The sequence below is a fragment of the Astatotilapia calliptera genome, chromosome 13, assembly GCF_900246225.1.
Source record: "Astatotilapia calliptera chromosome 13, fAstCal1.2, whole genome shotgun sequence".
NCBI classification, from domain to species: Eukaryota; Metazoa; Chordata; class Actinopteri; order Cichliformes; family Cichlidae; genus Astatotilapia; species Astatotilapia calliptera.
This window is the reverse complement of record NC_039314.1, coordinates 3,096,598-3,109,849: the sequence shown is the minus strand read 5'-3', so window position 1 is coordinate 3,109,849 and position 13,252 is coordinate 3,096,598. Positions and strand designations below refer to the sequence as shown.

Genomic DNA, 13,252 nt, shown 5'->3' with positions numbered 1-13,252 from the left:
TGTTGTGAGGGTAGCAGACATTGGCTTAGTTATAAACAAATGCTGTAAGGTAGCAGAAAATGAACATGAATTTAATTATCATATATGAGGTAGTATCATGAATTCCTCTGTATTTTTAGTGCTAAAGTGTAGAAGGCTAATAGCATGTTGTAAGGGTAATAGACATTAGTTTAGTTCAGAACGTAGCAGGTGACTAGAATGAAATTAAATGTACATGGTATAAAACAGCAGACTGTTAACAAGATTTAGTCACAGATGTTATGATTTAATATGATTTTTTTTCTTTTTAAGTGGAAACAGTTCAGAAGTTGTCTTGCAGGCAAATGATAAATGTAATTCGGCCTGACTGTAGCTAATGTATGGCTTTGGTATAAATTTTTGACATGCAGATATGGTGGTGGATAAGAAACAATGCAGATTAAAAAAAGATACTGTAGAAAAATGCATTTCACTCTAATTCATCCTGGCTATACTGGCTATGTTCCACTACTGATCTTGACTAGCAGCCATATTTTAAAGCCATTAGCACATTTTTGCAACTTCAAGGCCCACGCATCTTCCCATGTATGCATAATGACAGTTATTGTATATCATTAATGTTTGCCAGGATCATATGGAAAACCTTAGCGTTAACAAACCCATTTTAGTAATATTATTCACTCAAGAAAAGACTGTATATGGATTATATAGTACTACTTAATACCGTTCCTTTCTTATGAATTTTAGAGACTGAAGGTTTTGTCACTATTAAAGTATACACTCTGAATTGCACTTACTTTGCTATGATCTTGTTTATGTACGTGTGCATATGTGCTGCCATTTCTCCATAGCAGCAGATGGACGTGGCAGGGAGAGGCAGCGGGAGCCCACATCTACCCTGGAGGTCCCTGAGCAGCAGAGGACCCCCACCCATCACATACGTTCTCGTTCCGTCTCCCCTCATCGAGAGGAGCAGGGGCGCATCCGGTCGCGGCCACCCAATGTCCCCCCCCAGAGGTGAGGGTTGAGTAAGGCAGGATTTTACTCCCCATTATTTGTCCAAATGGTTATATTTTAGCCATAAATTGTCTTGAACGCATTGCCCTGGACCGATTGCTGAGTCCTGTGAAAGAGCTCTGTCGATTCACGTCTGACGATGATTACTTAAAAAGACCGATATCGGCCTGGGGAGACGATAGTGAATGCATGGAAGAGGCAAAACCAAGATTCAGGAAAAACAGACAGGACATGAGTGTTTCTGGAAGCCAGCAAACTGAGTCCATCTACTAATGAAATGTCTGTCTGGCTCAGAACATGCAGTGCTGCCAGCTCTGCTTTTAGTGACTGAGCTAAATGAAACCGAGCAGCAGTGTGCCGCAATACCACCTGACCACTAACCTCACAAGTCAGTCTCTCATTTATCCGTCCATCCATTTATTTATTTATTTACATTTCCTTCAGGAGCCTGGATGATGAGCTTTCTCACGGTCACCGTTCTCGTTCTCCGTCCCGCTACTACGATGCTGGTAGAGGTCGCCATCAAGGGGAAGGGTATCTGGACGACAGGTGCGTGCCTGTGTTTGGTCACCACTTGTAGTGTAAATGTCATCAGAGTTGCTTTATGTTGTACAAGGCCCTAGTTTTTTGTGCAAATCCGCATCCGCTGAAAAAGTGTGTACAGAGTGTGAGTGCCTGTGTTGCCAAGTCTAACTTTGTTTACTGGTCTCTTAGATTTAAATAGTTGCTGCTTTTTGTCTGTTTTTGTTTTGTTTCTTGAAAAGCGTTTGATGCCGTAGCTATCTGTTGAGTTTCATGTTGCACGAGGTGACCTCAGACCTCAGTGTTTAGGTTGAAAGCTCTCGGTTGCAAAACTGAATTTCTGAATCTGTGTGACTGTGTGGAACCAGCCAAAGCTCTCTTTCCTATTCACTCTCTTCTCCCCTCTGCTCTTCTGGGTTTTTTTTAACTGTTGTTGATTTCCTCATATGTCATCCATCCCCATGGTTACCACAGTGAGGTCTTCACGATCCACCAATCAATGCGAGGCAAAAGTGCTGAGTGCCTGCACACCAGGTAAACTGGCCAATCGTGACATGTTTACATGTTGGTTGTAGATGAGGTGTGTTTTTGTCAGATTGTCTCTAATTGCAGTCTGTCGCTCAAGACTGTTATTTAAGAGTGAAACGAATATGCCTCTGAAATCGAGGTAAAAAAAATCCTGTGTAATGTAAAATGTATACAGAAAAGAAATGTGAACAAGTCCCATGCAAACTTTGACTTCCCAGCATTATAAAAGAGAACCGAGTTATATCAGACCTTACACACAGACACATTAGTTGGTTTTAGTCCGTTCATTAAATGAAATAACTGTAAGAAAAACAGAATGTGTCATGTCTAAATAACGAGACAAAAAGGAGGCCAGTGAGCTGAAATCCTGTGGTAATCTAGCTGTACTGCTGCCTCAGATCCACAAGAGGACACTACAGGACCATGCATGGTTTCAGACGTTGCTGCTTTTCAAGAATCAGTCCAACAGTACAGCTTGCAGGGGCTAGACCACAGGTGTCGACCTCCAGGCCTCAAGGGCCGGTGTCCTGCAGGTTTTAGATGGGTCCTTGATCCAACACAGCTGATTTAAATGGCTAAATTACCTCCTCAACATTTCTCAAAGTTCTCCAGAAGCCTGGTCATGAACTAATCATTTGATTCAGGTGTGTTGACCCAGGCTGATATCTAAAACCTGCAGGACACCGGCCCTCGAGGCCTGGAGTTCGACACCCCTAGGCTAGACTTAAAACTAAATGTTGCTTAGTGTACACCTGCTTTCATACGTCCAAATGATGAATATGCACCAATTCTGTCTCTGACTGAAACAATTTAGGGCACTTTTTGCATGATGCTCCAATATCTTTATTTAGTCTGAAGGCTTTTGGGTCATTCCATGGAAACTGTACTGGTCCTCCTGTTTCTGGACAAAAACCAAACTATGAATTTTGTGTTTCATAGCATATTTTAAAACCTGCAATAATGCACGATTTGAAAGCTCGGGAACTCGTCAAATATCTTTTTTTTTTATTAATACGCTCATTTGTCAGTTAGTTAGCTTGGCCCAGTCACAGGAATACAGCCAACACTATAGCCTGAGATGAGGTAAAATCTAATTGGATAGAAAAATTCAAAATGATGTGTCAGAATTTCTCTATGTGGTCAACGTTAACACCAGTATGCACACATATACACATATACAGTGCTGTTTGTAAGCCTATGTAAAACTGCATGGCTCTAAATGAATAATATTATTTCATCCAAAAATACTTCTTTTTCACACTTGATTGCTACATTTCCCATTAAGAGAGAAGTGTTGGTGCTACATAAACAAAATACCAAAAAGTTATTACGTATATTACATGAGACACAGGAGACATTTTGGTTTAGTGTGTTTGGTCACTGGAAACTATATTTTTGGGGGTTTTGTTTTTCCCTTTAAATGTTAGGAACCCAAACGTGACAGTTTTCATGTAATGACTCTTACTGATTATTATTTATATTTTTAAGTTCACGTGTAATGTAGTGACTCTTACATTGCCATTTGAGCACACAGCCAAAGAGGTAAGTTACACTATATATACCTTTGTTAGAGGTATATAAAACCCCTATACAACCGTAGCTGTGTTAGTATCTAACCTAGGACACTTTTTGTACTTTTTATACACACAAGTGTATAAGTGTACAAGTGTTTGAGGAAAGGAGGGTGTAAAGTGCTAAGTTTGTCTGTAGAGAAGAGATCTGGCTGCTGCTGACTGTACGCTCTTAATGCAGAGATAATGTGCTTACTTATGCTTTAACACCCTAAAATCTTAGCCAGTGATTTTTGCAATGACCACAATATCTAGAAACATGTTGATAAATAAATCTAAATAATTAACAAATCAAAAATCAATGAGATCACTGGATAAGATGCCACTTCTTTCCCCCTTTGTATCTTTCGGTTGTCCATGCACTCCTATATACTTTTTTTCTGCTCTTCCTCCTTTTCCTTCCGGCTTCCTTTCCTGCTTGTGTCTGCTGCATGCATGCTAACATCAGGAGACCTACTAGGCACAATAACACACTGCCACCTAAGATGCCACTTTTGTTCAGCAGTTTCCGCAAACAGGCAAATAGGTAAGTCTTCAGTTCAATCGGTTCAAATGGAGAAAGTGTCCAAATCTGAAGGGACTTTCCCTGTGTCGACATTTTACCAAGGTAGATCACAGACTGTATGTAAAAGATTGACCTGCTCAGAGTTGTCACCTGTTGTTGGTGAATCCTCAAGATGAACATTTTGCTTTTTGTTTTTTAAATAAATAAAGTTATCCCTCTAAAGGGGACCATGATTAAAAAAAATGCCCATTAAATATTAATTGCATTATATAGTACTTCAGATGTTTAATTGAGCCCATAAGGTTTTCAGAAAGATCTTTTCTTGAATGTGTTTGCTCTTTTCCCCATGTTTGTTTTCAAATGGACATCAGGTGTCTCCCCCTGCTGGCCATTTTAAAGAATGCAGTATCTCTTATCAGCACACAATACCAAAGGGGCAACAGCACAGGGAACAATTTGCTCGTCACCTGCTGCTTTGTTGCAGACATTTAATCGCATTTAATCGAGGACAATTCAGGCTTTAGTTGCCTTAGTAACGCTATATTGTATTTAATATGCAGTCACATTCCAGCCAACAGCATCCTTCTATGGTATTTCATACAATCACTTGCCTTGAAGTTGAGAAAGTTTACATTTGGACCCGCCCACTTCTCGTTACCAGCGGTTACTTTGACTCATCGCTTCAAGTTACTGAATCCCGACGACTTTTTTGTTCTCTGATTGCCTCATCAGTCCTTGTTGCTTCCTGCATGGATGTCTTCTTCAGGAGCATCCACATAAGTTATTACATGAGTACATTCTATTATTCATCTTTTTGTTTTTATAGATTCATTTGGCTCATTTTCTGAAATTGATTCACTATCAACAGCTTTTATTTTAAATGACCTCTTGCAGAACTCACACTTTAGCAATCACTGATCTAATGCAGTTTTTGAATAACTGGATAAACAACGAGAAGAGCTTCAGTATAATGTTATGTAGCATAACATTCACTGTCATTAAGGCGTTAATAAAAGTTTCTATCATTTTACTGTTTATTAACAGCAGTTATTAAAGGGTTTCTGCAGAACCTTGTGTGAACTTGATTACAAAAAATGGCGCCTACTTTTTGTCTGCTGTCATACCTTGAGCGCTCCTAGCCAAGAGCGACAGAGAACAAGTATGACTGTAAGACTTTGAAAAAAGACAACAAAAGAATTGAGTCAGATGACATTTTCATTGTCAGAAAAGTTCTTTGAGGTGCTATTAGATGTTGCTCTTGCTCTTCGCGCTCCATTTGAAGCATACTGAAGCCATCAGACAATTTGTAGTACCAGTGTCAACTTATATTGGACTGGTTAACGGTTCAGTCCCTCCATCACAGCAGGGGCTTCTGGTTAGTTTCCAACCTGTTTTCTTTCATTTCTTTAGTTTAGTCCACTTTTTGAAATTTCCATTTCATCAGTAGCTCCACGCTGCTTGCATATTAAATAAGTAACTCTGTAGTGAGACTGAAAATGGTCATGGCGACATGCCGCTCCACCACACATCTGTGGTCTATTGGTGAGGTGACACATCGGTAAGGCACACACACACACACATTGATGATGGTTTATGGTTAACATGGATGTTTAAGTGTTCCGCGTTGGGAAAAATGCAGAGATCAATCAGTCTAGTTTTGGCAGTAACAGCTAGAAGACACATTTTCCTCCATACTCCATCTCCATGTCAACCATTGCAATGTACAGACACTGCCATCCTGACACCAGCTGGGTCAGTCATGGTTTAATTTCTTAGAACAGCATTATTAGGGAAATCTAACCAGACTTTCTTTTAAAAGACTTTTTCTGTTTGTCCATTGTTTTTCTCTTTGTGTCTGTTTTTGTCCTCCCACCCTGTCTCCTCTCCATCTCCTCCTCCTCTTCCTCCATTGGATGGCATGTTGTGCTGTGGTGCCTCTAGTGATCTGCAGCCTTCTCTGGACAGGGTTAGGAGCGCTAGTGCCAACTGTCTGGCTCCAAACAATCATGCCCCCTCACCAGAGACTGAAAGGTACCAGCCTCTGTACCCAACCCCCTTCCTGTAGTCCTCCTGCACTTCAGCTTTCCCTGGTCTTTGTAGTTCCTTCACCTCTGAATGATCCTACACTAGCCTGATATCATCCTCACCCCACCTACACCACTATTGTGCACCACTCTACTATTCCAGCAAATCCCCTTTGTTACCTCTGTCCTCAAGGTTGTTCATGATGATGTTGTGATTTTTGCAAAGTCTCATTGGCAAGCAGCATTCTGAGTATTCGGGTCAGTTTAAAGACAACTTCATAACCAGCTATCAGACAAAGGAATCAGTTTACCTTACTTGTACCTTACAGTTTTTGATTTGTCACTTCCTTGAAACTATTCCCAACATTAGACGGTCGAAAGGATGTACTACGAAGCAAGATCAGTTGGTTAGCAAAAGTAAGGCTAAATGATGCAGTTTTACTAATTCTAAGAGACACAATAAGTAAACCTCTTGAGCCTATAGACTGCAAATAAATGATGGATGTAGTCACTGTGATGTCACCTGTTGGTTAGTGAAATCCCTTTGTAAAACCTCAGGTGAAGCATTAATCAAAGGTAGACCCACCCTGCAAGCAAAGATTAAAAAAGCCTGGGTCTTCTGAACTTGCTTCGCAGTAGACCGTCTTTTTTAGTTACTTTTGTCTTTTCAATGCTTAATACAAAAGTCCTGTTGGCATTTGTCCATTTACTTCAGAGTCACTGTGTCGTTCATGTTGTTCCTTCTGGTTGTAAAGTGATAACATAACTGCACTGTAAACGGTGGGATTCACGTTTTAATGCAGAAAAGAAATGCCCAAACAATTGATCTTTGCTGTCCATGAAAATGAGAAGAAAAGCTAAAGCTAAAAGAAAAATATAGACTTGCGTTTAAGTGTCTAGAAACACAACACAAAATAAAGCTAATGTGAAAATGGGGAAACATTTGCGAACAAACTTGCCATATTCAGTTTATAAGGTGATAGCGTGCTAATATTGTGTTTACAGCCTGTTCTGTTACTCCCAGGTAGTCAAAATGTACCCATAGCAATGGCAAGCAAAATCAACTTTTTACTGTGCGCTTTCCTGACACTGGAAAAGCGAATCTCTTGAATTTTTAATGACTTGCTGATTTGGTCCTATGGGTGATGTATTTTGTATGTGTACGCATAGAAAATCTTTGTCCCATTCCCTGCCCCGAAGACGTCCGGCAAGTCCAAGGATTCTTATTCAACATGCTTCCCCTGAAGATGACAGGTACCCTTTTGTGGACCATTCTCACCCAATTGCTTCTTGTTGGAGCTTGACTTGTGCCTTAAAATCTCACGCCATTATGACCCAAACACTAAAGTTTGCCAAGTTACTTTCTTTTTCTTTTCCTTTCTTTCTTTCTTTCTTTTTTTCTTTTCTTTTTTTTACAGTAGTTTTAGTAAGAAACACATTTTTGTCAAACCCAGTGGAAATATTCTTGGCTTAGTTGGGTCCTATTGGGTTGAGGCAAATGCCAAGCTCTTTTTGCCAGATTGTTATATTTCTATGAATGACTAGTAGTGATTTTACAATTTAACCTTTTCAACTTTCTAATTCGTCAGCTCTCCGCAAGTTTGGCAAGTGACTTTATCTTGTATCATATAAAACAAGTGTAATTAAACAAATTTTAGTACAAAATATAGCACAAACTAGCCTAAACTCAGTACATGGGGTAATAACTACCCTGACTTTGTCCTAATGATGCAATAAATAACAAATGCCAACTGATTAGTGAGCTTTAGAGGTTTGGGTGGATAAGGTTTAGATCCTTAGTAAAGGGGAAGTCTGGACATGACTTTATCTACTTCCAAAATCAAAAAGAGGAAAAAGTCTAAAGATTTGGCAACACTTGTAGCATGTAGTACAACTTCATTGCTAGACCAATAGGTTTTGGCTTTCAAATTTCATGAGGTCATCATAAATCAATTACAAAAGATATTTTAGGAAACATTTATGAAAATATATGACCAGCAGTAATACTTTGGTTGGACTTTGCCAGACTAGCTTTTTTGTTAATCTAAGACTGCATGCTAGGCTACGCTAACACCTTCTAGTTGTAGTTGCACATCAAGCAGACAAGAATATATACAAGAAATATAGGTTTATTGCTATTGACTTACCTTTTACTTTGACTGCATTTTTATTTGAACAAATACAAGATAAAATCACAATCTATTATCACTTTTGGCAATTTAGCCTTCTGCTGCAAACTTTAGTAATAGATGAGCTGATCTCAGTGAGAGTGAATACGATCTACAAAGTAGAACTTGTCCCAATGAAAAAAAAGTCCTCTAGGCATATACAAGTTTGATTTTTTTTCTTTAACTTTGTCGCTCACATTGTGTAAAGGGTTATTTGTGTGGCTTTTAGTGTGTGGGTTGTGTTCTTCTGGCTTGCCCTTTAATGCAAAGAGTGGTAGCAGCAGTTTTTGGTCGTGATTGTTGTTGCTGTATCTTTGTTTAGTTGACTTTCTGTTCTTTGTGATTTTTAGTATCAGGTTTGTGCTCGTTTGAAGTTAAGGTAGTTTGTACTGGCTCTGGTGTGAAATCCTGCCCTTTTGCATTTGCTTCCCACAGTCTCTCCGAGTTACATTTTTGTTTTAGGAATTTGCATCCGCAGCTTATGTGTGCTTTCCTTCTCCTCTTAGTCTTGAGAAGTCTTTTTTTGAAGGCGTATTGCTCATTAGTGGTATAAAATTCATGCAATCCACAATTCATATCATAAGTGTGATCGTGTATGTGTGTGTGTGTCTCTGTGGGTGTGTTTGTGTTTGTGCGTGGGGCGGTGCATGGATCATCCTTGTCATCTTCATGTCCGTGAATGGAGAATATGGATGCTACTTCCGTCTCAAGAGAGTTTAATTCACCTCAGTACAAAGAAGAGGTACACACACATTTATGAACACACACACACACACACACACAGGCACACTTACAGATGAAGCATGACTGTATAACACCCCTTATTCCTATCATCATCATACCATCCATCACAGAATTCCTCCTATTTCCTGTTTTACAGATCATAAACTTATAAGGCCGCTGACGGCTCCAGACAGAGTCAGGCCCTTCTAAATTGAAATGATTTATCCACCATCACGCTCTCTTCCATCCCCTCATTCACCCATCCATCCATCTTTTTTTGTTCTGTGGTGTATTGTCCTTTTTACTCATCCACCATTCTCCAGGAAGCCTCGGACCCTGGAAACACCTGAAAGCCACACTCTTGGCAGGAAGCTCTTTGACAGTGGCAGGTAAGGCGTGTGCGGCACGCTCAGCGTATTTCAGGTGGCTTGTTTACACACAAAGCTTCTTAGATGCATTCACCAGCTGGGTAGAAGCTGTGTTTTAGTACTTGGTAGCAGATAGTAGTTATAAATAGGTCCAAGTATTTTTTGAGGCCCTTAATGCTTAGCCACAGTTAGGCACAACCACTGTGAAAGTTAGCATGGATTTCTAAAATTTCGAAGTCACAATGCTAGCACCTTGGTTGCTACTGTGTTTTGCTGCTAGAGCCAGAAGGTGGCACATTTGCATCATATATATCTGCTAATTAGAGCTAAGTAAGCAGACTAATAAATTAGCATTAATGGACTGTACCAGACAGCAGGTGATCTTATTTGTCATATAATTATACTAAAAATATCCCAAAAAGCACCAATAGGACAAACAAGATGAAGAGAACCAGGTCACTGACACAAATGACACTAGTCCGATTGAGTAAAGTTGCCTGTATCAGCATTTTAATATATGAGAGTCTGTGGAGATTGTAGGACATGCAAGGAACCATTGCAGGAACAGCAGTTTTGACACTTTGATTTTCAGTTTAAGGGGTTGCCACGGTCTAATTTCAAGCACAAGCTAATTAGTGAGTTTAATTTCAGTTATCACTTAGGGTCCTTTTTCATTGGCTGTTTCTGTGTTGTCGTGGTCAGAAAGAGCCTGTAAGTGCACATTGATTTCAGTGGAGATGAATGTATCTGCTGATCTGCAGTGACAGTGTAGTACATCATCGTGCAATAAATGATCGAGATATGGAACATAGTGTCAGTACGTGTTTCCCAAGGGCTCCATGTGGTCCTTGTAAGCATGAAAGATATTCTGATACAAATGTTATGTGTCACACCAGGAATTTATGTTGCTGGTTTTACCACATATCTTTTGTAGGGCTTTATTTTTTAGACAGTGCTATAAAAGTGTTAGATTCTTCCACTGCATGTATACTATAGAGATGCCCCTTTGTTTAGGATACTAAAGACTTTTAGTTAAGTAGTAGGAAAAGTCACTTTTTTATATAATGAATAATTGCTACTATTAGCATCTCCAAAGTGAAAGTGCTAAAATGCTTATAAAAAAGGAAATTAGGTTCTGTGTTTAATATTTTCTTAAACATTGGAGCTGCTGATAATGACATGATAATGTGTAAAAATGCCAGTTATTAACACTGAGTAGAGTACCCAGGGGTCAGGGCTTCATTGTTCACATGGAAATATGCAGTGAATCAAAGCCTTAATTGCGCAGCCAGCTAAACATATTTAAAAAATAATGCAAACACTTTTTCATTATAAGAACATCTGCGTTAAACATTGCCCTCTGTAATGTTTATATAGACACCAATCAGCCACAACATTAAAACCACCCTGTAAAATTTTATGACACCTTGGGAGAGATCTGTAGGGACATGGAGTCTGCATGCCTCGACAGTTGTTCTGTTGCACTGGGATGCTGGCATCACATCCTTTGGTTTGCTTCTTTATTACTTCCTGTTGATGCTTTGCCAGATTTGTCAGAGGTCTCTTCCTGTTAAAAGGGAGTTCTTTCTTCTCACAATCACCAAGTGCTTTCTCATAGAGGGTTGTCACCTTACAATATAAACGTATTGTAAACTGTAACAACTGAAATCAGTGTGTTACTTGTTTTGCCTGGTTTTAATGTTGGGACTGAATCTGGTAAAGGACTGAAACTGCTGTGTCTTCCATCCAGATCCATTACTATATTTGGGTCCAGCTGGTCCAGTGTGCAGTCTACTACCATAAACACAAGCTGACATATGCTGGTTAGCGCTATCTGAGGGACATGCAATCACTTGCGACTTCAGGCTGTGAACACAGAAGCATAAAACTATTAATAGTCCTCATTGTGTTTGGAGGCATGGTTAAAAGTGTAGTGATGCTTTAGTGCAAAACTTTTTCATGCTTTTCTTATGAAGTTTGTATTGTTAAAATGTTAATTAAATTTAAACTAATGTTACTCATAAACGACTCTGTTTAGGTTTGCCTTCATTTAACATCGTTTCTTGTATATTTTATGGATTCTTCCTTTCCCCCCATTTTTCCCATTCCTCAACCTCATTTCTGTCCCTGCATGCTGCTGCTTACACACTGTATTGCTGGGCTCTGGGTTTTTATGGCACTCGTGTCGATGTACACCAGAAACAAGTCCACCTCCATTTAAATGGGCTCCAGGGGAAAGAAAGCCCCACTGTGTCCCCTTGGTAAATGGATTCATCTTAAATCAGCCTTCCTCTAACTCATTTAACCAGAGGCAGAGTCTTGTTTGCTCACTGTAGAGACTCGTGGAGAGGAAAGACACAGGGCTGCTGCTGCTTCTGTCAGCATTTGTATGTGTGTTTGGTGAAATGTCTTTGCTGCATCTCATCAGATGCTGCTGCTGTTTGTGTAGTTGTTGTATATGTGTTGTGTGGACTCTGCAGTCATTGTTTGTATGTGTAATTTCTGAGTGGATGTGGAAATTTTTGGTAAGTGTTCATATCTCAACATTTTAATACTCAGACAATGAATAAGCTTCATTTAACAGTAATTTTATCAATGACCAGGAATATATCTGCTCACGGGTGAGCTAAGGGTGCCTCTGATTTACAAACCCAGTAGAGGTGTGTATTGTATTGATACCAACGCTGGTATTGGTATCAGAATGATACTTTGTTTCTAACCTCTAAATTCAGCACATAGCCCAATAAATTGTGTTAAATGTGTTCAATCATTCCATTTACATTCCAGGTCTCCTAAAATCCAAGTTACAAAACTTAAAAACTTGAAGGTTTCAAGAAGACTTGACACTAGGATGAAACCACAGACTGATCAAGAAAATGTTTAGATTGAGTGAAAGGGAGGCCAATTGTCAAAACAGCCTTTTACTCAGCCAGACTTTTTTGCAATCAGAGACGTCGCCCCCTGCTGGCCATTAGAAATAATGCTGGTTTATAGGCACTCATACATTTGTTTCACTTCTCAGATCCAAAAGCTACAAACCACTTCTTTGCAGTCTATATTCAAATAAAATGACAAAATGTCATGAATAACCCTTGTTATTAGTAGTGCAGTGGAAAGGAGCCCCAAATTTCAAGATTTCTAGTAGGAGAGGGAATATGTGTTATGTGAGAATGGATGGATGTGTACAGTCGTGGTGGGATTTGTGCCTGAAGGCTTTCACTTTCTCAGTGTGTTGTTTCACTGTTTAAATCTTGATTTGCTTCTCTTACTGGCAACAGAGTCCCTCACTGTGAACCCCAAACAAGCCTCACTTTGCTTCACTCTGTGAATATGATGTTTGATCGAAATGTTGCTGCTGCTGTTGTCTTGTTTCCAACGTCGATGTTCCTCCTATAGCTTCTGTCGTCATGTCTTTGTTTTGCAACCTTATGTTAAGTGATACTCGCCTAACGTCAAGAAATGTGAAATTGCAGCAGGTTCATCCAATGTCGAGTACTTGTCAACATTTTGTTCACTGTGTGAATGGGATGACGTGAAGACGTCAAATTCCACCAGCGAATGGCACTCTCGACTGCAAATGTGATGACTTTAATATCGTTTTCCCTTCTTCCCATCTTCACACTTTTCATCCTTCCTTTATATTCACATTTCTTCTCTCCACCATGTCTCCCCTTCCCCTCTCCCTTCTGTTTTCTGCTTTCCGTCATGTTGTTTTGTGTTAGGGGACACCTCCAAAGTGGTGGGTCTCTTTCCTCCTCGGTGACGTCCTCATCAACTCGCAGAGTGAGGCAACTCCCACAGCTTCCCCCCAAGAGCAGCACTGTAGAACAAGGTACAAAGAAAGGTT

General features: G+C 39.7%; 1 protein-coding gene across 6 annotated transcripts in view; it reads left to right on the top strand.

Annotated features, from left to right (window-relative positions):
- Positions 1–13,252, top strand: part of rims1a (regulating synaptic membrane exocytosis 1a) — a 116,844-nt gene that overhangs the window by 94,169 nt on the left and 9,423 nt on the right. Inside the window, exons 18-26 of one of the 6 annotated variants that reach the window (XM_026190746.1) lie at positions 834–996; positions 1,441–1,545; positions 1,993–2,052; positions 4,066–4,143; positions 6,064–6,153; positions 7,317–7,400; positions 9,000–9,056; positions 9,361–9,426; positions 13,128–13,237. In XM_026190746.1, the coding sequence (XP_026046531.1) occupies positions 834–996; positions 1,441–1,545; positions 1,993–2,052; positions 4,066–4,143; positions 6,064–6,153; positions 7,317–7,400; positions 9,000–9,056; positions 9,361–9,426; positions 13,128–13,237 (813 nt within the window). Of the gene's footprint in view, positions 1–830; positions 997–1,440; positions 1,546–1,992; positions 2,053–4,065; positions 4,144–6,063; positions 7,401–8,999; positions 9,057–9,360; positions 9,427–13,127; positions 13,238–13,252 lie in introns of those variants that run through there. The other 5 variants (XM_026190745.1, XM_026190747.1, XM_026190751.1 and 2 more) reach the window with 5 other exon arrangements.